The sequence below is a fragment of the Phodopus roborovskii genome, unplaced genomic scaffold (genome assembly GCF_943737965.1).
Source record: "Phodopus roborovskii unplaced genomic scaffold, PHOROB, whole genome shotgun sequence".
NCBI classification, from domain to species: domain Eukaryota; kingdom Metazoa; phylum Chordata; class Mammalia; order Rodentia; family Cricetidae; genus Phodopus; species Phodopus roborovskii.
Window position 1 is genome coordinate 9,385,624 of NW_026126459.1, and position 20,888 is coordinate 9,406,511.

At 40.2% G+C, this 20,888-nt stretch overlaps 1 protein-coding gene and 1 pseudogene across 1 annotated transcript in view; one reads left to right on the top strand and one right to left on the bottom strand.

The window, feature by feature from the left end:
* Positions 1 to 288: 288 nt before the first annotated feature.
* Positions 289 to 20,888, top strand: part of Atxn10 (ataxin 10) — a 140,223-nt gene continuing 119,623 nt past the window's right edge. Inside the window, exon 1 of the mRNA XM_051189558.1 lies at positions 289 to 608. Coding sequence (XP_051045515.1) covers positions 493 to 608 — 116 coding nt within the window. The 5' untranslated portion in view covers positions 289 to 492. The remainder of the gene's footprint in view (positions 609 to 20,888) is intronic.
* Positions 18,791 to 19,502, bottom strand: LOC127225911 (signal recognition particle 9 kDa protein-like; annotated as a pseudogene).

Consider the following 20,888-nt stretch of genomic DNA (forward strand, 5'->3'; position numbering starts at 1 on the left):
TTATGCCTGGTATCTCTTCCCTAGAGGGAAACCTCTGCATGCCGGCCCCACCTATGGAGGCCCTTCCTCAGGGTGAACATCTGTCCTGACAAGACACTCAATTTCTAGTCTCTAGCCCACCTCATCCCCGCCCCTTTCGGCCCAGTATTCTGTCCTTTGGGGGGCGTCTTTGCACCCGACGCCCCACTGAGGACCCGAAGACACCCATACCCCCTTCCCCAGGCAGGAGCAGGGCTTCCGCTGAGCCCCCTCCCCTCAGGCGGGACTTCCGCCCTCGCCCCCTCCCCCTGCTGCGCCGCGTTGTCCTCTCCGCCTGCGGCGAGCCGGCTAGTCTCGCGCTCTCTGCCTCGCAGCTGCGCGGGATCTGGGTGACACGGGTTGCGGAAGCCGGAGCCGTGCAGACTGCGTCTCTGTCTCCTCTCCTGTCGCCTGTGTCCCCTTCTCTCGCTCTTCTCTCCACCTCGTCAGGCTCGGCTAAGAGTGAGTGGCAAGATGGCGGCGCCCAGGATGCCACCCTCCCGGCTGTCGGGCGTCATGGTGCCAGCACCCATCCAGGACCTGGAGGCTCTGCGCGCCCTCACCGCGCTCTTCAAGGAGCATCGTAACCGGTAACTGTGCAGGGCCTGCTGGCCAGGAGGAGGAGGATCCATGCAGGGGCTCTGGGCTGGGCGGCGGGCGAGCGGGCTCGGCTCACGCGCAGGTTGTGGTTCTGTGGCGCTCACCTAGGCCTGCTCCGGACGAGGCTTTGCTCTGGCCCGGGGCGGGGGGGGGGGAGGGGGGGAGGGCAGGCGGTGGCAACGCTGGTCCCCTAGTTGGCTGTGAGGAAGCTGTTGGTTTGGCTCCCCAGGCGGGGCCCTGAGGGCGGGCGATGGCTGGGGTAGGCGTGTTCAGGCTTGCTTCCCACCACTGGGTTAAAGGGAGATGCCCAGGGGCCTGCAGATCAGGACTGACTTCTTGACATCTGCTCAGCATTGCCTCCGACCTTTCTATTTCTAGCCTTAAAAATGGGACCTAGGGTGCGTGATTTCAATGCTGCGAAGAAATAAAACGTGGAAACAGAAGTAGGCGAGGCTGTCAGTTCTGTTGGATTTTATAGTATTGTTGGTGCTGCAGTTTCCCTTTCTGCTTAATGGAAGCGATGTTGGAGGTCCTTCCTTAGTGAGGATTTAATGAGATTATGCATGTTACATCTTTAGGCCATGGCTGACACCTAGCACTAAACAAGCATTAGTATTTTTTCTTAATGGTCTCGCCTGTACCAAGTACTATGCTTAGTTATTGGAGTGAGAGGACTCAGAACCCTTGTTCTTTTTTGTGGGGAGATAACATGCAATCCCAGTGTGTGGACAAAGAACACATAGGCTTGGGTAGGTTCAGTGGTTACTAGAACTTTTCCTTTTGGGTTTTGGGACAGGTTTTCTCTGTGAAGCTTTGGAGCCTGTCCTGGAACTCACTCTGTAGACCATGCTGGCCTCAAACTCACAGAGATCTACTTGCTTCTGTCTCCCGAGTGCTGAGATTAAAGACATGTGCCACCAGTGGCCAATGAACTTTTCCTTTTTAAAAAATAGACAGTTGCTTTAGTCTCAGCACTCCGGAGGCAGAGGCAGGAGGATCTCTGTGAGTTCGAGGCTGGCCTGGTCTCTAGAATGAGTTTCAGGACAGCCAAGGTTACACAGAGAAACCCTGTGTTGAAAATCAAAAGAAATGAATAAATACATAAACCCTGTGCCGAAAAACCAAACCCAGCCACCCACCCAGCCAGCCAGCCAGCCAGCCAGCCAACATAGATAGATAGATAACTGAATCGGGCATAGTGGCACAGGTCTTCAATCCCAGTATTTAGGAGACAGAGACAAGTGGATCTCTGAGTTCAAGGCCAGACTGGTCAACATTGTGACACCCTCCCTATCTCCAAAACCGGATAAACAAACCCAACTATAGCAATAACAAGGAAAGATGCTGAGTTGAGTACTTTCCCATTTGCAGTCGCAGTAGAAAAGTGTGCATCTAAAAGGTTGTTGTAGGCCCTGAGTATTGCTGCTTGGGTTTGTCGGTAGGATGCTGATCAATGTGATACTTCTGGGAAATAATGCTGGTTGATCTTTTTATTGTTAGTTTTTATTGTGTGTATGTTGGGTATTTTTTAATTGAATGCTGAATATTTTGTGTGAAAAATTACTTTCTAGCTAGAGTATTTATAAATTTAAAACCAAAATCAACTTAAAGCACATTATTAGCAATTTGTATATTAATTGGAATAAAATGAACTTTGACCTATATCTCAAACCATTCAGAAAAGTATTTCTTCATGGAATATAGATCTAAATATCTAATGTATCTAGAAGAAATTAGTATCCTTGTGACCAAGGCAGACTTTTAAAAAAAAAAAAAAAAAAACGGCCTGTTTTAGTAGTACAAAATAATGGGGTTTATTATGTCTTCATACATAATGCCATTATACTTTCATACCCCTCATTAACCCATAGCTGCCCCCTACCTCTGTTACTAAGCAATCTAAGATATAACATCCTATTTAAGTGAAATACTTTATCCGTCTAGACTAGATTAAAGGAGAGAGTAATGGCTGGGCAGTGGTGGGGCACGACTTTAGTCTCAGCACTTGGGAGGTGGAGGCAGAGGCGGGTCTCTGTGAGTTCAAGGCCAGCCTGGTCTACAGAGTGAGTTCCAGGACATCTAGGGCTACCATTAGAAACTCTGTAAGAAGACAACATAACAAAGGCATAGACTAGAGTTTTTGTAATAAATATATCTAACAAAAGATGGTTTCAGAATGTATAAAGTATTTCTACAATTTACTAGAAAGATAGTCCATTTTAAAATTGGGTAAAACCTCTTGTGCTTTAATAGAGATGTGTAAATGCTAGTCAACATTATTCAGTATTCAGTGGCTGCTAGTGAAAAGCAGTGGATGCCACAGTGAGATATCATTTTATACCCTTTTGTTTGGCTGTTATCAAAAAAAAAAAAAAAAGGTTGGGGAGGAGCAAGCATCAATAATCAGTGAAGATGTGTGGAAACTGATGCCTCATTTTTTGGTGGTTTTGGGTTTTGAGCCTTGGGCCTTGCACTTTTGAGTTAGTATTTGGTTACTGAATTACATTCCCAGTCTGAAGTAGAATCTTTATACATTGTTGGTGAGATTGTAGAATGTTGTGGCCAACATGAAAACCAGTTTGATGATTCCTAAGAAAGCTAAGCATAGATTATCATCAAGAAATTAAAGGAACTGCAAAAAGATAAGTATTATATGATTCCATTTATGAACCATAGGGCATATTCATAGGGAAGTGAATTTAGAGGATATCAGGTTTTGGGCAGCAAGGAATAGAAAGTTACTACTTAATGATTAAAAATTTCAATTTTTGGATGTTTAAGTTTTAAAATAGGTAGTAGTGATGACTGTTGGGTTGTGAATGAAAGTAAACTTGTTGAATTGTAGACTTAAAAGTAGCCAACATGGCAAGTTTCATGTTACAGATATTTTACCACACTTTAAGAAAGTAACATTGTAATATGTATATTACCTGTATGTGGTTGGGTACTTCAAATGGATGAATTGTATGCTGTGTGAACTGTATTTTAAAAGAGCTCTTGTAAACAGATAAGATCACAATAAAATCTGTGGATATGAGTGTGGTGATGCGTTTCTATAATCTACTAGTGAGTTCTAGGTCACTCTGGGATATACAACAAGACTGTGGCTGGAGAGTTGGCTTAGTGGTTAGAGCACTTGCTGTTCTTCCAGAGGACCAGGGTTCAGCTTCCAGCATTCACATGTTTGTAGTTCCAGTTCCACAGGATTCAAGGCTTTCTTGTGGCCTCCTTGGGCCAGGCATGGGTATACACATAAACTCTGTAGGTGAAACACCTATCCACATGAAAATTAGACAAAAAAAAATTTTTTTAAAGCCAATCCACCAACTGTAACCTCTTCAAACAGCAACAACAAACTGTGTGCTGATTAACATGGCTAAATTTAAAATGTCAACATCAATATTTTGTGAGATTTGGGGACAACAGGAACTCTTATATGCTATTGGTGAGGTTATAAAAGATGTTACTGCTTTGGGAAACATACTGGCATATTTTTGTAAAGTTAGACAAAAACATGTGTCCACAAAACACTTAAAGAATGTTCATAGCAACTTAACTAATATGACTAAATAATGGAAGCAATTTAAATATCTGTCATTGGGAGAATGGCTAAAACTTTTGCAATAAAAAGACATGAGCTACTGACACAGAACAATATGGAAGAATTCCAGAAACACTGAATAAGATAGCCAGTTACTAAGCATATACTGGTACACTAGTCAATGTTAGTCATAATACACATCTGAACAGTGGCTGTCAAAGGAGGTTGGGATTAGCAGAGAAAGAGTAAGGGAACTTTCTAGGGAATGTGCCATATCTAGATGGGTCATATTGCAGTTTTTTTGCCTGTAAATTAATTTCTCATTTTATCAGTAGTCTCCAAAAGAACTCATTTGAGCATGACTGAAGGACTTTGAGCAAATATCACTGTCGTTTTCTATTCAAAACTTAAGTGTTACTACTTGTGGGGGAAAATGGTAGTAAACTTTGGGTGGCAAGGTGACTAGGTGGGTAAAAGTACTTGCCGTGCTACTCTGATGACAAGCTTCCAAGAATCCACATAAAAGCTGGATATGAGTAATTCTAGACTCCAGGACCTCTATGGGGAGATGGGAGGCAGAGACAGGAGAACAGATAAGAAGCTTGTGAGTCAGTCAGCAACACTGCAGAAATGAAAGATCATGACTTAGCAACGAGGTGGAAAGAGAATTAGTCCTCAAAGTCATCTTTGACCTTATCTTAGTTAAGGTTTCTATTGCACAGTGACCAAAAGCAACTTGGGAAGGAAAGGGCTTATTTTAGCCTACATGTTTCAATCACAGTCTGTCATGACTCGAAGGAGGATAGAAACTCAAGGCAGGAGCTGATGTAGAGGGCATGGAGTGGTGCTGCTTACTGGCTTGCTCCTCATGGCTTGCTCAGCCTACTTTCTTATACTATTCAGGACTACCTTTCTGTGGTTGGCACCACCCTCATTAATCATCAGTCAAGAATATGTACCACAAGCTTACCCACAGACCAGTCTGGTGGGGGCATTTTCTCATTTGTGGTTCCATTTCTTCCAAAATGACTAGCCTATGTCAACTTGACAGAAAAGTAGCCAACATAGACCTCCACTTGTGTGCCATGGCACACAATGTACACACTTGGTCACTCACTTGCTCATTAGTTTTTACACACAGATAAAAAAAGTAAAAATTAAGTAGTAAAATTTGCTATAAGAAAAGTAGGACTGGGTATTGTTTGTTAACATTGTGAGTAATCTGGTGCTTGAGGTTTTGCTTCATGAACATTTTCTCTATACCAGACAGTGCTTGCTTTATGTTTCTAGAGGCTGAGCTGAGCCAACTGTGTGATTGATTGAAAATCTAGAGGAAAAAAATCAGAAGACAACTAATATAAGAACACCTTGTGGAGCTGAGACTTAATCCCCCAGGAAACATGTGAACTCTACCTCCAATTTACCCTTGTGAAGATGCATGGCTTAAGTAGTTGATTAGCCTGTTGGTCATTGGTTGAAAATTGATCCTGATGTCATTGACTGGCCAGGTCAAGGTTAGGGCTGAGGCCTAGCATGAGTCACAATCTGCTCTTCTGCTTAGGTCTTTTCTCGTCTGAGAATGTTCACTGTCAGTTTTCAAGGCAGTAGCCTGTGGAATCTTAAGAATCTTAGGAGGAACACTATTGCAACAGGCTGTAGTCCTGCTGCAGAGGCTTTCAACAGGTTAAGGTTCATCTGTGTCTACCGACCATACTGAATTTACCCTGGGTTCAGCCTGCAGTGTGGATGAGCCCTGTTGCTAAGGGAGCTGAGCCCTTGGTTACCTTTCCTTTGTTACTCTTGGGTTATGTCAGTTGCTTTTTCATGGGATAACTAGGCAGGGAAGTACTGAGACTTCCCAGTGAGCCTCAGGGTTCTAGATCCTTCCCTCATCTTGTTGAAGAAACTATGACTTTTCAGGGTGCCTAGAGCTGATATTTTTGTGTTGTAGTGACGGCCATCTTTGCCCCTTAGTCCCCTGGAAGTTTTCTTTTTTGAGAGTACATTGTTATTTGTTTATTGTGTGTAAAAACCTTAAGGCCTACATTCTCTGCTGCTGCGTAAGTCTCAGGAATCGAGCTAAGATGGTCAGGCTTGGCTGCAAGTGCTTTCACTCTCTGAGCCATCTTGCCAGACTGATGTGTTCATTTGGGCCCTAGGACTTAGTTCAATACAGCCTAGGGTTACAGTATTAGGACACAAACTTCAGTGGGTCATTGGGATAGTTAGGGTAGCAACCAGTTTTTCTTGTTGGAATTTTCTCTGTGAACCTTTACCTCAAGACCTTTCCTTTAGCAACAACTGTTTTCCATGTCTCCTTTCTGTGCTCACTCCTCCCTCTGTGAAGGTTTTACATTTTTTTGTACCCGATCCAGTGATCTTGGCTTAAAAACCAGTATTTTGATGGTGATTTAGGTAGTAATATTATTAGAAATCTATGTGTCTAGTTACTGGGCAGTCAGCATCTTCTACCAGGGCTTTTCTGTGAAGCCCTCTGTGCTTCCGCTTTCCATGTAGCCTGCATGTGGTGTATAGTGACATGCAGAGGAGTCATTCATGTTCTTGCTCTGTGAGCCACATGGTGTTTCTGATCACTACAATGGGCAGGGAATATTTAGCCCTTGTCATCCAGTCAGGATTAGTTATAGTCTTTTTTTTTTTTTTTTCTTTTTGTTTTTTTTTTTTTTTTTTTTGAGACAGGGTCTCTCTGTAGCTTTGGAGCCTGTCTTGGAACTCACACTGGCCTCCAACTCACAGAGTTCCACCTGCCTCTACCTCCCTAGTGCTGGGATTAGAGGCATGTGCCACCATTGACTGGCTTTAGTTATAGGATTCTGCTTTGTGGATATGTTGACTTTTAGTTTTAGACTTGATTATAATGGAGTGTGTTAGGAGTAGTTTTCAAGATGTAGGACCAACAGGGTAGTAAGCCAGCCCCTCTCTCTGGTAAGATAAAACCATGTGGAAATACTTAGATTAATAGAAATGGGTTAATATTTAAGACAGAGCTAGCCAATAAAAAAAATGCTAGTAACAGGCTAACAGCATTATATCAAATACAGTGTCTCTGTGTGTTATTTGTGGCTGGCGCAGTAGTGGGCCCAGGCCGGCAGAAAAAAACATACTTCTAAGAGCAGTGTTCCCATTGAGTTTCTGTGTGTGAAGGTGTATATCTTGTTTATGTTAGACTATACATTTTTAGTTTTTATAACTGAACATAATTGTTTAGAAAGGAGGGAGCTGTTAAAATGCGAACTTCTCATTGTCTCTTCATTTCAGAATGGAATGTCCTTTTTTTCTTTTTACACTTTTATGGTGGGGGGATTGTTTCAAATCTTTTCCACTATTGGGGTCCTGGGAATTGAACTCAGGTTTTCAAGTTTGCTACCTTATCCACCTTGCCAGCTCATTATAATAGAATACCCTTTTCTTATCAGTCTTTTCCTACAGGACAGCACTCATTTTGAGGGCAGGAACCATTGTCTTTGGGGCATTTCCTGGCAGGGTGCCTAGACTGTTTTGATACTCAGTAAACACTGAATTGAATAGAACATGGAGGATAAGCCAATTGGCTCTACTGAGAGAGAAAAAAAAAAAAAAAATCACTTAACAGTTCTAGTCAGCCAGGTGTTAGTGGCACATGCCTTTAATCCCAGCACTTGGGAGGCAGAGGCAGGCAGATCTCTGAGTTAGAGACCAGCTTGGTCTACAAGAGCTAGTTCCAGGACAGGCTCCAAAGTCATGGAAATCCTGTCTCGAAAAACGAAATGAAACCAAACAAAACAAAAAACCAACCCCCCCAAAAAACAAAACAAAAAAACCCTAGTGCTACTCAATAATAATTAAAAAGTTATTCAGGTGCATGTTATTTATTCACTACCTATATTGTTACTTTTCTCATTGCTGTGAACAAATGCCTGTCAATAAAGCAACTTAAGATTTTGACTTATTGATTATAGTTTGTCACTGTGTGAAGTCACAATGGTAGGACCTGTTGTCTTAGAGTTTCTATTGCTGTGAAGAAACACCATGACCATAGCAACTCCTTTTTTTAAAAAAATAATTTATTCTTTATATTTCAATCTCAGTTCCCTCTCCCTTCTCTTCTCCCACCTCCACCTCCCATCTGCTCTTCGGAGAGGGTAAGGCCTCCCATAGGAAGTCTTCTAAGTCTGTCCGATAATCTCATTGAGGCAGGACCAAGGCACCTCTCCACCCTCCACACCTCTGTGTCTAGGCTGAGCAAGGTATCTCACCACATAGAATGGGCTCCACTAAGTCAGTTTGTGCATTAGTGTTAGATCTTGGACTCACTGCCAGTGGCCTCATGTATTGTCTCAGCCACACCATTGTCACCTATATTAAGGATTCTCCATTTGTCAGATCAGAGTCAGTGATCTCTTACTAGCTCGGGTTGGCTGATTCTGTGGGTTTCCCCATTGTGGTCTTGACTCCTTCATGTTTTTTCTCCTACCTCACTTCAATTGTACTCCAGGAGCTTGGCCCATTGGTTAGTTGCAGATTTCTCCATCTGTTTCTGGGAGAGGGTTCTAGCTTCTCTGGGGTTATAGACTGTGGGCTGGGTATCTTTTGCTTTATGTCTGGTATCCGCTTATGAGTAAGTACATTCTATATTTGTCTTTCTGGTTTTGAGTTACCTCACTCAGGATGTTTTTTTTTTTTTTTTTTTTTTTTCCTAGTTCTGTCCATTTTAGGATGTCACTGTTTCTTAGTACTCCACCTAGGGGTATCTAGGTTGTTTCCAAGATCTAGCTATTACAAGTAATGTTTCTGTGAACATAGTTGAGCAAATGTCCTTGTGATGTGAATGTGCCTCCTTTGGGTATATGCCCAGAAGTGGTAATGCAAGATCTTGAGGTAGGTTGCTCCCTAATTTTCTGAGAAATTGCCATACTGATTTCTACAGCAGCTGTACAAGTTTGCACTCTCACCAGTAATGGAGGAGGGTTCCCCTTTCCCTCCTTTCCAGTATAAGCTGTCATTGGTGTTTTTGATCTTAGCCATTCTGACTGGTGTAAGATGGAATCTCAGAGTGGTTTTGATTTGGATTTCCCTGATGACTAAGGATGTCGAGCATTTCCTTAAGTGTTTTTTGTCATTTGAAATTGTTCTGTTGATAATTCTCTGTTCATATCTGTACCCCATTTTTTAATTGGTTGATTTGGTAGCTTGATGTCTAGTTTCTTGAGTTCTTTGTATATTTTGGAGATCAGCCCTTTGTCAGACATTGGGTTGATGAAGGTTTTTTCTTATTCTGTAGGGAGCTGTTTTATCTTGTTGACCGTGTTCTTTTCAAACAATATTTAATTGGTGTGGCTTATAGTTTCAGAGGTTTAGTCCATTGTCATCAGGGTGGGAAGCATGGTGGCATGCAGTTAGACATGGTATTGGAGGAGAAGGAGATGAGAGTTCTACATCTTGATCTGAAGGCAACAGGAAGTGGACTGACACTGGACATAGCTTGAGCATAGGAGACCTCAAAGCCCACCCCCACGGTGACACACTTCCTCGAACAAGGCTACATCTACTCCAACAAAGCCATATCTCCTAATAACACTACTCCCTATGAGTTTATGGGAACCAATTACATTCAAACTACCACAAGCACTGTTCACATTGTAGTGAGGAATGGAGGTGGTGGGGGGCTTGGCTGGTGCTTGGCTAGATTCTTTTTTCCCCCTTCTACAGTTTGGTCATCAACAAGTCTTCCTCAGTTAAACCTCTCCAGAATACTTTCATAGACATCCCTAGAAGTATGTCTCCTAGGATGATTCCAGATCCAATCATTTTGACAATGAAGATTAAGGAATTCGCCAAGTTTTGTGGGGCAACTATAGTTATATAGTAAATGAACTCTTTGGCTTGATTCCAATTACTAACAAAGAAATAGCGCAAGTGTTGTGACAGTAAATTTATAAATGCCTCAGACTTTCTTTATCTCTTTGTATGTACATTCTTGTAATTTTCCTTCATAATTTATTTACCATTTCAATTCTCATTTTGTTATGGTTTGAGTATGAAATGACCGCCACTAGTCTTGTATTGAGGACTTGGTTGCTAGCTGATGGTTTTTTGGTAATTGATTGGATCCTGATTTCTTTGATCAGTGGATTATTCCCTTGCTGAATTCATCATATGATTGCATTATTGAGAGGTAGTAAAAAAGTAGGAGGTGGGGCCTAACTGGAAGAAGTAGATCACTGAGAATATGACCCTAGCTAGAGCAGTGGTTCTCAACCTTCCTAATGCTACAACCCTTTAATACAGTTTTTCATGTTGTAGTGACCCCCAACCTTAAAAATATTTTCATTGCTACTTTGTAATTGTAATTTTGCTACTCTTATGAACTGTAATGTAAATATTTTGGAGCTAGAGTTTTGCCAAAGGTGTCATGATCCACAGGTTGGGAACTGTTGCCCTGGAGGCTATGTTATGCTCTGGTCCTCTCATGTGTTTCCTTTTCTTTGCTTCCTGTCTGCCATGAGATTCTTCTCTGCTATATGGTTCTGCCAACAGGGTATTCCACCCAAGCTTATAGGGCGAGGTAACCATTGGGCTGAGTAAAGATACCTCTGAAGTTGTGAGTCAAAATAACTCCTACCTTACAGGTTGTTTTTGTTAGGTATTTGGTTATAGTGGTATAAAAATAATGAATAGTATTGGAAGTCTTTGCACTCTATAGGTCTGTGTCCTGTATTTTTGCCTCTTTTCAAGACTATCAGATTATTAAAAGCACTTAATTACCTGCTATCCCCTTAGAGACCGGATTCTTATTTAACTCTAGATTCCCAATTCTTACATTCACATCTAGCACTTAATGGGCATTTGGTGGTATTTTTATGATTTTCTTGAGCCATTATATGTAAAATAAAAGCACAGAATAGTTAGGAATATGTAGGAAACCTCAGTTATGACAGATGGTTGATTTCAAGGGATAGGAAATGACTTAGGATTCTGAGTTGCTTGCATGAATATGTTGACTAACTTTCATGAAGAAAGCAAATAGATTAAGCCCTTCAGAGGTCAGAATACCACAGGAGTAAAATATAAATCTTGTCTGTGTACACTCATTCATACACATGGATTTTCCTAAACATTACTGAGCTTGTGGCCAGCAAGTCTTTGAGTGATCCAAAAGAAGAATACCTCCCCCCCCAAAAAAAAAAGAAAAAACAGACAAGTCATCAGCTTAGATGCCATATGGTATTTTGACTCAGCCATGATTCAGTTCAATTGTTTGCGAAAACATCAAGTTCCTCTATAAAAAGAAATATGTGATGGCAGTCTCCTTTATTTTTACCAATGTCATGAGCTGGAATACACATGAAGCTATTTGGTAGGGTGTTCTGACTCAGCTTCAAAACAGAAGTACTCAACATGAGGCCACCTCTCATATGCAGTTATCTTAAGTGGATAAAGTACGTAGGAAGGAATTTGAACCAGCAAATGAAAACAAATAAGGATATGTTTGTGACTACCAGAATCCTGAGAGGGGTATTTTAGCCCTTTCATTCTTCTGGTCTTTTGGTGTGGTTACTGGATTCAAGGGCTTGGTCAGTGATCTGTGAGTAAGTATACTGAAAAGCAAAGGAACCCTGGCATTGTTATTCAGCTGAGCCAGGTTCTCTGTCCCTAAGACTAGATAAGCTATAGTTATGTGTGAGTGATACTTCTTTATTATTGCCACCAAGAAGTTTATGTGTACAACACCTAGGATAGTGGCTAGCACATAAGAACAATTTAGATGTTAGCTACCATCTTTGTCTTGGTCACCATTATGATCATTATATAGAGAATAGAAATTATATCAAGAGACATTAAAGAAGACTTACAAACCTTTCCCAGGGGCTTTCAACAGTGGGAGGTGTTTTCTGTTTTTTCTGTACTTTGTAGCTCAAGATGTGCTAGATACTGTCCTTGATTGTCTCTGGTGGTGTCAGACTTACCCTGACTCTTGTTTTGTTTTTAAATATATGTATGTGTGTATGCATATTTAAATTATATACTTGTGTCTATGTATACTTGTAGGTATTATGTCCATAGAGGTCAGAAGAGGAGCTGAGGTTACATGCAGTTGTAAGCTGCCTATAGTGGATATTGGGAGCCAAACTCCCATCCTCTGTAAGACTAGCCAGCACTGGTAACCCTTGAGCCATTTTGCTATCCCTTTTGTTTGTCTTTTGTGACATGATCTTGCTGTGTAGTCCATACTGTCCTTTAGCTCAGCCCTTCTGCCTTAGCTCATAAGTGTTGGGGTTACAGACTTGAACTACCTTTCCTGGTTCCTTCCAACTTTTTGTCCATGCTATGGCAATATACTGCCTGTTGAATCAGTCTTGCAGTTTAAATATCTGTGGGCTACTCCATCTTATTTGAAAAGTTTAGCTTTAGCTTACTGTTAGCTTACTGTTAACTGTGTATTGCTTTAATTTTCTTAAATCTTGGTCATTTCAGTGTTTGCGTGGGTAATCCTTTCATTGCCACCTTTTGTACTTTATCTGGACCTTATTTTTAATTCAGCGTTCTTCATGATTAGTTTCAGTAGCCCTTCTGATCTGGTTTGCCTTTTCTCTAGGTCCCAGTACTCTAACCTTCCTATTGATTTGGTTTCCTATCCTTCACTCTGTTCTCCATTCCCTTCCTAATGTCACATTTCCCTTTTTAGTTCAGTTTGGATTCATGGGTCTAAACATTTCCTTGTATTGACCTGCAATTAAATTCCACTTGTTTATGTTGTCACCCAAATAACTGAATAAGGCTAGAGGAAAAACAATCATGCTTCATTTACTGGTCTCTTTAAATTGCTGATTGGCCTTTAATTTTTGATAAGTCATAATTGTATGCATTTATGGGGTACACTGTGATGTGTTGGTATCTGTTTAATGTGAAATAACTAAATAAAGTTTGTTAACATTAGACCTATCCTCTTTTTCTTTCCTTTTGGTTTTTTGAGACAGGGTTTCTGTAGGTAGCTTTGGATCCTGTTCTGGAACTCTCTCTGTAGACCAGGCTGGCCTTGAATTTATAGATTCGTCTGCCTCTGCCTCCCAAGTGCTGGGATTAAAGGTGTGCACTACCACTGCCCAGCCCCCACCTCTTTAGTACCATTAAAGTATAGCATCATAACTTATATATTAAATAATTGTAACAATATTTGATACAGTTTTAACAAGAAAGAGAGAAATTAAAAAAATTCAGTTCACAAACCCCCTGTCCTCATAATAATTTTTTAAAAATCACTTTTTCTGAATGGGTCAATTCAGTAAATGTATTCATTGGCTAATTGTGTCTAGTTACAGTTGCACTACTGGTCAATGGGATTCACAGTCACTGCCTCAAAAGACTAACACATGTATTCTTTTAGAATGTAAAGATGGTTCTTGCTACTTCAATACATAAAAAAATTGAAGTGACATTATCTACCAAATTGTGTGTCAGTTGGAAATAAAAAAAAAAATAAGCTTTGTATCTTCTTTCATGACATTTTATTTTGGAGATAGGTTCTCACTCTATAGCGCTGATTGTCCTGGAACCCATTATGCAGACCAGGCTGGCTTCAAACTTTGATAGATCTGTCAGCCTCTGTCATCTGAGTGCTGGAATTAGAGGTGTGTATTACCACAATTGGCTTATGAGTCCTTTTGCTTATACTCCATTCTTCACTACCTGATATTACCCTCTTTAGGTCTTCTAAATTTTTAAGTTTTCCCCACATTTATACTGGTTTGGGTATCTACACATGTATATTATAGACTAGGATCTACATATGAGAGAGAACATGTAGCTTTTCCTTTTGGAGTTTGAGTCACCTCCCTTAATAAATTTATTGAGGTCCTTTAATTTTCCAGAACATTCCATTTTTATTCCCTTTTCAGATTTTTTTTTTTACAGTCGTGTTTGTGTGTGTGTGTGTGTGTGTGTGTGTATGTGTGTGTTTGTTTGACTGTATGTGCCATGGTGAAGTCAATAGTAGACAACTTGCAGGACTTGATTCTCCCCTTCTACCCTGGGACCCCAAACTCAGACCATTAAGCTTGATGGCAAGTGACTTACACACTGATCCATCTTGCCAGCCATGATCAATTCTTTATAGAGGAACCAGGCATCCTATAAATGTTAGTCAGGTGTTATTACCCCACTGCCCCAAATCTCCTCAGTCTATGGAAATTGTGCATGTTAATTCTTTCTCATCTGTGGTCTGCATTAATCTTTTGTTGTTTATGGGGCTTCATCTATTCTGTCCCTGACTTCCTATGATCTCAGTTGTGCCTTTGCCTCCTAGCAGATTCCTCAGGAATGACTACAGTTGGTTACCCCTCCCTCCAACCCCCACACACCTTATTTCTATACTCAAATATTGCTTTTTAAAAAGAGAGGGTTATTTATTATATGTGTGTTAGTGTTTACCTGTGTATCACATGTGTGCCTGGTGCCTAAGGAGGCCAGCATTAGTTCTCCTGGAACTGGAGTTACCAATGGTTGTGAGCTGCCATATGGGTACAGGGAACTGAACTGGGTCTTCCTCAAGAGTAGCAAGTACTCCTAACCACTCATCTCTTCAACCACTCAAGCATGGCTTATTACTAAGTTTTTTTTTTTGGGGGGCGGGGAGGGGGAATAAAATTCTTAGTAATTATTTACTTATGTTTATTTATCATATTTATAATTATTTATTTTTGGTTTTTCGAGACAGAGTTTCTTTGTTTAATGCTAAATGTCTGGAACTTACTCTGTAGACCAGACTGGCCTTGAACTAACAGAGATCTGCCTCCTAAGTGCTGGGATTAAAGGCATGCACCACCATCACCTGGCATCTTAGTATAATATTTTACATACATTCTTTTAATTTTTTAGGTTTATTTATTTTATGTATATGAGTATTTTGCCTTTATATGTGTATGTGCACCATGTGTATGCGTGATGCCAGTGGAGGTTAGAAGAAGGTATCAGATCTCCTGGAGCTGGAGTTATGGATAGTTATAAGCCATCATGTGTATGCTGAGAATTGAACGTAGGTCCTCAGCAAGGACAGCAGGTGTTCACTGCTGAGTGAGTCATGTCTCCAGACCCTTACATATATTCTTTCTCTACCTAATACTGAACAAGTTCCCAAAGTTTGGTGGTTTTAGTCTCTTGTATGTTCTAAATCTACTTGAAGCTACTTTTTAGGCATTTCCTTTTGGATCGCAGTTGTCATAGAAAGTGTAGACCCCACCCATGGAGTAGACCATCCCCTTCCTTCATACCTTTTCCTGCCAGCACCATCCTGTGTCTGTTACACACACTTCTTTCCTGGGTTCTTGTATTCAGTTTACAGCTACATTTGCTGTAATGAGAAAAGTGATTGTGATGATGATGATGGGAAAGGAAAACCATGATTTTGTGGGGTTTGGAGAGGACTATGGTATGTTAGGAATCGTAGTAAGACAGGAGTTGCCAGACCTGGCCCATCACCTATTATAGTATGGCCTATGAGTGAAAGGTGGTTTTCACATTTAAGTAGTTGCCTCATGAAAGTGACTGGAACTTTAAATTGTAATATTTACAAGAGATATTCTTTTCAAGGTCTTGCTATGTAGGCTAGGATGGTCTTGAGCTTGATATCCCCTTTCCTCTGTTTTATTTTTATTTTTAATTAGAAGTATGTTTGGGAGGGTGTCTGTGCCCATGAGTGCTAGTGCTTTCAGAGGGAGAATGGTGTTGGAGCTGATGAGGGTTCTGGGAAGGACCTCCAGTCCTTTGCAAGAGCAATAATCATTTTTAACTAGTGAGCTATCACTCCAGCCCTAACACAGTAGAGTTTTATTTGAATTTAGTCATGCTCATTTGTTCTAGTGTCATCTAAGCCTGCTTTTCTAATAAAGGGCAGGGTTAGTAAGTTGTTTTGGGGAGTATCTATCTGGCTATCAGAGCCTTGCTGAGATGCTTTTTTATACATAACTTTTGTGACCCAGCAAAATGAATTGATTAGGGCTGGTAGAGACCACTGAGCCTGGATGGGAGTGAGGAGAAGGTAGAATGCACAAAGGAGAGGCTTGGTCTTGGTAAAGGTACAGAAGTTCAGAATTTTGCTCTAAGCTCTTTGTAGCTACACACACACACACACACACACACACACACACACACACTTGTTCTTTTGATCAAGCATATCAAATCAAGAGGCAAAGTTTATAGTTTTTATGTAACAACCAGGGATTAGAAAAAAAAAACTATGAACTTTTAATTATTTTTCTTAACCACATGGTTAAAATCCTTTAAAATACTTTAAATACTTAAGCCAGCTTTTTTTTTTTTTTTTTTAAGCAATGGTAGGTATTAGAATAATTTTTAAATAAGTGTGATAGTCTTAGTTGCAGTTACAATGTCTAGCAGTTAGTTTCCTTTTCAGTAGGAGGTCCACTGATAAATTAACTGTAAAATGTGTGTACATATGGTATATTAGGCTTGTCTAACCTGTGACATATAATCACAGGTAGTTTTCTTTAATTTTACTCAAACAGGACTTGCCAAGACCAACAAATGTGTTGAAACTTGAAGGAAATGAAATTCTACCTTTTGTGTAACTCAAAGGAATTTTTTTGTCCTCTAATACAACATTTCATTTATACATTGTCTTCAGGGTATGCATTCCTATCTAATAGGAACGTCTAACGGCTGAAGTTTAATTGTCTCCATAAGTACTCTGCCTTCTGTGAATGAAGTAGCTAAGCTCCTTAAAGCCTTTGGGAATATTTTTGTTAGTTTGGTTAAAGTAGGACTGACAGCAATTATTATTAATAATGTTTGTAATATGGGAACGAGTGACTGATCTTTACCAGCTATTTCACTGTCGTTAATCATTACATATTTAGATGCATTACATTGTCTTGACTGAACACAGGCTGTGCAGAACTGTAATGCCAAGTAGTTTTCTTTCAAGGCTGTGGGGAGGGGAGAATAGTGGGGAGAGGTGAATACTTTTACTGTTGTTGAGAGGAATGTCTTTGTCCTCATCTAGTAAACAGTGATCATGTTTGTATTATTTCTGGTAGGCTTAATAGAGTCCATAGCTATTTGTCATAAGACTCTGGAGGGATGATGCTTTTTTTTTTTTTCTTTCTCAGCTTTTGTGGAGGGAAACAAACATTTAAGACATAGTCTCCATCTTCAGGGAGTTTAAGATACAGTTAATTTGCCAGGCAGTGGCACACATTTAATCCTAGCACTTTGGAGGCAGAAGCAGGTGGATCTCTGTGATGTAGAGACCAGTCTGGCCTACAAGATCTAGTTCCAGGATAGCCTCCAAAGCCACATAGAAACCCTGTCTTGAACAAACAAACAAACAAAAACCCAAACCAAAACAAACAAACAAGCAAACCAGTTAATTTGGACTATAGAACCTTTCTTACAAATTAATCCATTGTAGTAATGAGTGGGGAAGGAGAATTGAAATATACTACATAGGAATCACAAGATATCTATCTACAGTAGAGTCACATCTTACAAGGTGACTATTTTTCTAGTTTCCATATCTACAATATGTGGGAAGAAAAAGAATTAAGCTCTTAGTGGGAAGAAAAGGAATTAAGCTAATATCTCTAAGGCACTGCCTTCAAGTACACTGACTTTCCTGGATAGCAAGGTGCAGGCCTCTCTCATTCTGCTTTTTAAGGCAGAAATGAGATCTGTTAGTGAGTGCCAGCGGACTAGAGATACAAAAGAGTCAGCTAGTCTCTAGTGTGCAGGAACACAGAGTTACAGGGCAAACAGGCTGGAATAGTGGATGAGTTTACCAGAATGTAGTCCTCAAAAGATTTCTGAAAAAGGAGATGTTTAGACTGGAGGGCGTAGCTCAATGGTAGAATATTTTCCTTAGAATCACAGGACAAGTTCTCAAAGGTGAAGAACTAGGCAAGGACAATGTACAAATATATGCTTGTGGAAGGGAATAGACAATTGGAAGTATATGGTGTTTGCAGGACCCCTGGGTCTAGAATCCGGGGAGGGCAAATAACAATGATCACTCTCCAGAATTATTTTTCTTTGTTTTTTTTTTTTTTCAACAAAAACAGTGTATATTTTATTTACTGACCTCTTAGACTAAAATTCTAAGTTAAAGTGTTATTCAACATGACAAACTTTTACCAAAAAAAAAAACAAAACAAAAAAAAAAAAACTTTAATGCAATAATGCAATACCTTCACTCTTGAGCAGACAACATGGGACATTACATTTATATGGTAAAATCAGATTACAAATACAGGCTAAATATGAAACAGTAGACTTCTGGCTTATTAGAAACCTAACAGTTCTGAGAGGCATGCTATGCTTAGTACTTTAGTTCAGTCTGAATAACCCTTAACCCTTCTGAGAGACTATGGGTGGGAATTACATGATGACTTTTCTGCATAGAGTGGTTTCAGCCCATCATTCTGCCAGACTTAGTCACTCGTTGATCAGCAAGCTGATGCTACAGATCCCTTCTATTCAAACACAGTTTGAACCTGTCAAGGAAGGAAAAGCAAGCCCGCTCTTCACAATGCCAGATCAGGCACACTGCAGAGCAGTAACCTCGGCTGCCACGTTTATTATAAACGGCACAAATGTTATGCTCCAAAAGAAACATACCAACACAGCAAAAGGTTGCACTTTATTTCCTCTTAAACACAATCTAGAAAGAACTAACTTTCCTTGTTAATTCCTCAAATTACTGATATGAATTTACCAGAAAAATAATTATATATCTGCCCAACATCAAATGATTTGCAAAAAGTTTCTAAGGTATTTATTCAGTTTCCAAAAATAAAGGTTTTGTAACTGCAAGCACTGACATTCTCACTCTAGAGCAAACCTCAGAGCACAGCCTGGTCCCTCAGCTCTCAACAGCTCAGTTACATAAATATTTTCTTCCCAACACGTTCTCAGTTTCAAAAGCTATTTACTTCCCAAGAACATACAAACAGTCTTCATTTCAAACCATTCATTCTGTTTCCATGGAGACAGTGCGGGATTCCTTGGCCACCATAAGTCGCATTAGTTGACTGTGGAATTTCTCAAATCTTCTTTACGTCTTGAGCTTGGTCTGTTCTGTACACCAAACTAAATCGTCTGTTACTTTGATACACAAATTCCCATCAACGTGCCTGTATTTGAGAACCACACGTACCTTCATGGGGTCGGCCAGGTAGAGCTTCTCGGCCGCGCGGCTGAACTCCCAGGTCTGGAACTGAGGCATCACGGCTCCGGGCAGCGAGCGCCGAGGCCACGGGGAAAAAGCCGCAGTCTCACTGGCAGCCCACCTCTCTCCCGCAACCGCCCACGGCGCTGCGCTCCGCCGGCCCAAAGATGGACGCCCCTTATTTTTCTTTGTTGTACAAACACAAGTTATTTTGTATCTGATAGACATGCCATGTGAGCTTACTGTGTAGAAGCTGTTTGTAGTCATTTGGGATTCGGGAGATTTTGATGGGTCTTATATTCAGTTCCATTTTGTTGTTATTGAAGTATAGTAAGGACCTACTACTGCATCCATGACAAATGAATATGTAGCATTGGGGATTATATTTGTAGGTTAGCTCATGAACTTAACTGTTCTAATACATTATAAAAATTCCATTGAGAATAACGATCTTCTTTAGTCTGTAGCCATAGTTTTGTTTCAAAATGTGTGCTGTTTCATTCATCAGTTTTTAGTAAAGCAGGTGGTAAAAGATAAAGGAATGAGGTTTTCAAGGGAAGACTGTTCACTGTGGACAGTGGCATCTGTAAAGAATGTGAAGGACCAGCTGACAGAATTAGGACTGGCTCTATCATCACAGGTGTGAATTCACATTTCTTAGCCATCTGAGGAGAATAGAGAAATTACTGTAGAATATTGTAGTTATAGAGCTGTTTTATTATTTTTGCATTACTAAAGTTTGAATTTAGAATTTTGTATATATTAGTCAAATGTAGTGCCATGAGCTACCTAAGCCCTCTGTTTTTATTTGTAAGACAAAATAATAAATGTTGAAATTATGCATCAGAACACATATAGGTAGTTAGATTTAACTTTGTCATAGAAATTGTAATACTCTTGTCATTTCTCAGCTTGTTTCAAACTCTTTGGTATTTTCTCTAACATATTTATTAATCCTTAATGCTATCATTTTTAAAAAAATGTTTTTGTGACAGTATTGTCAGGAAAAATGTCTTGCATATGTAATTGCTTCCTATAGTTGCCCAGGTATGTGAATTTCACTTTTTTGTTTGGTCACTAAGTCACTGAAACACTGGGTCAAAGTTTTTTGATCTGTCTTTGGAAATAATGCTGGTTGAAGATGAGAGGGCAAGCAGATAATTGCGTGTGTTTCTTAGTTTTTAATTAATTAATCAATACCCTGCCTCTTTCCAGAAACAAATATCAGACACCCTAAAATTAAATGAATTAAAAAAAAGATAAAAGTGTAGAGTTGGTAGTTGCTTAGCATGTGGGGGGCCCTGAGTTTGGTCCGTTATAAAGTGGAATTCATACTGTTATAAAACATGAGCTAATAATTTGCCTCTAGATTTATTAAAGATCCAGCCACAGAAAAACATGGGATGTCTGTCTCTATAAGACTGAAAGGTACCACACAATACACAAGAATCCATGTGCTATATCCACTGGTCCTGGAAAGGATGGGACATTTATGGAATGTCTTTGATGATGTCCAGGCAGCCCAAGGTCATTACTGTTGGTATTCAGGCA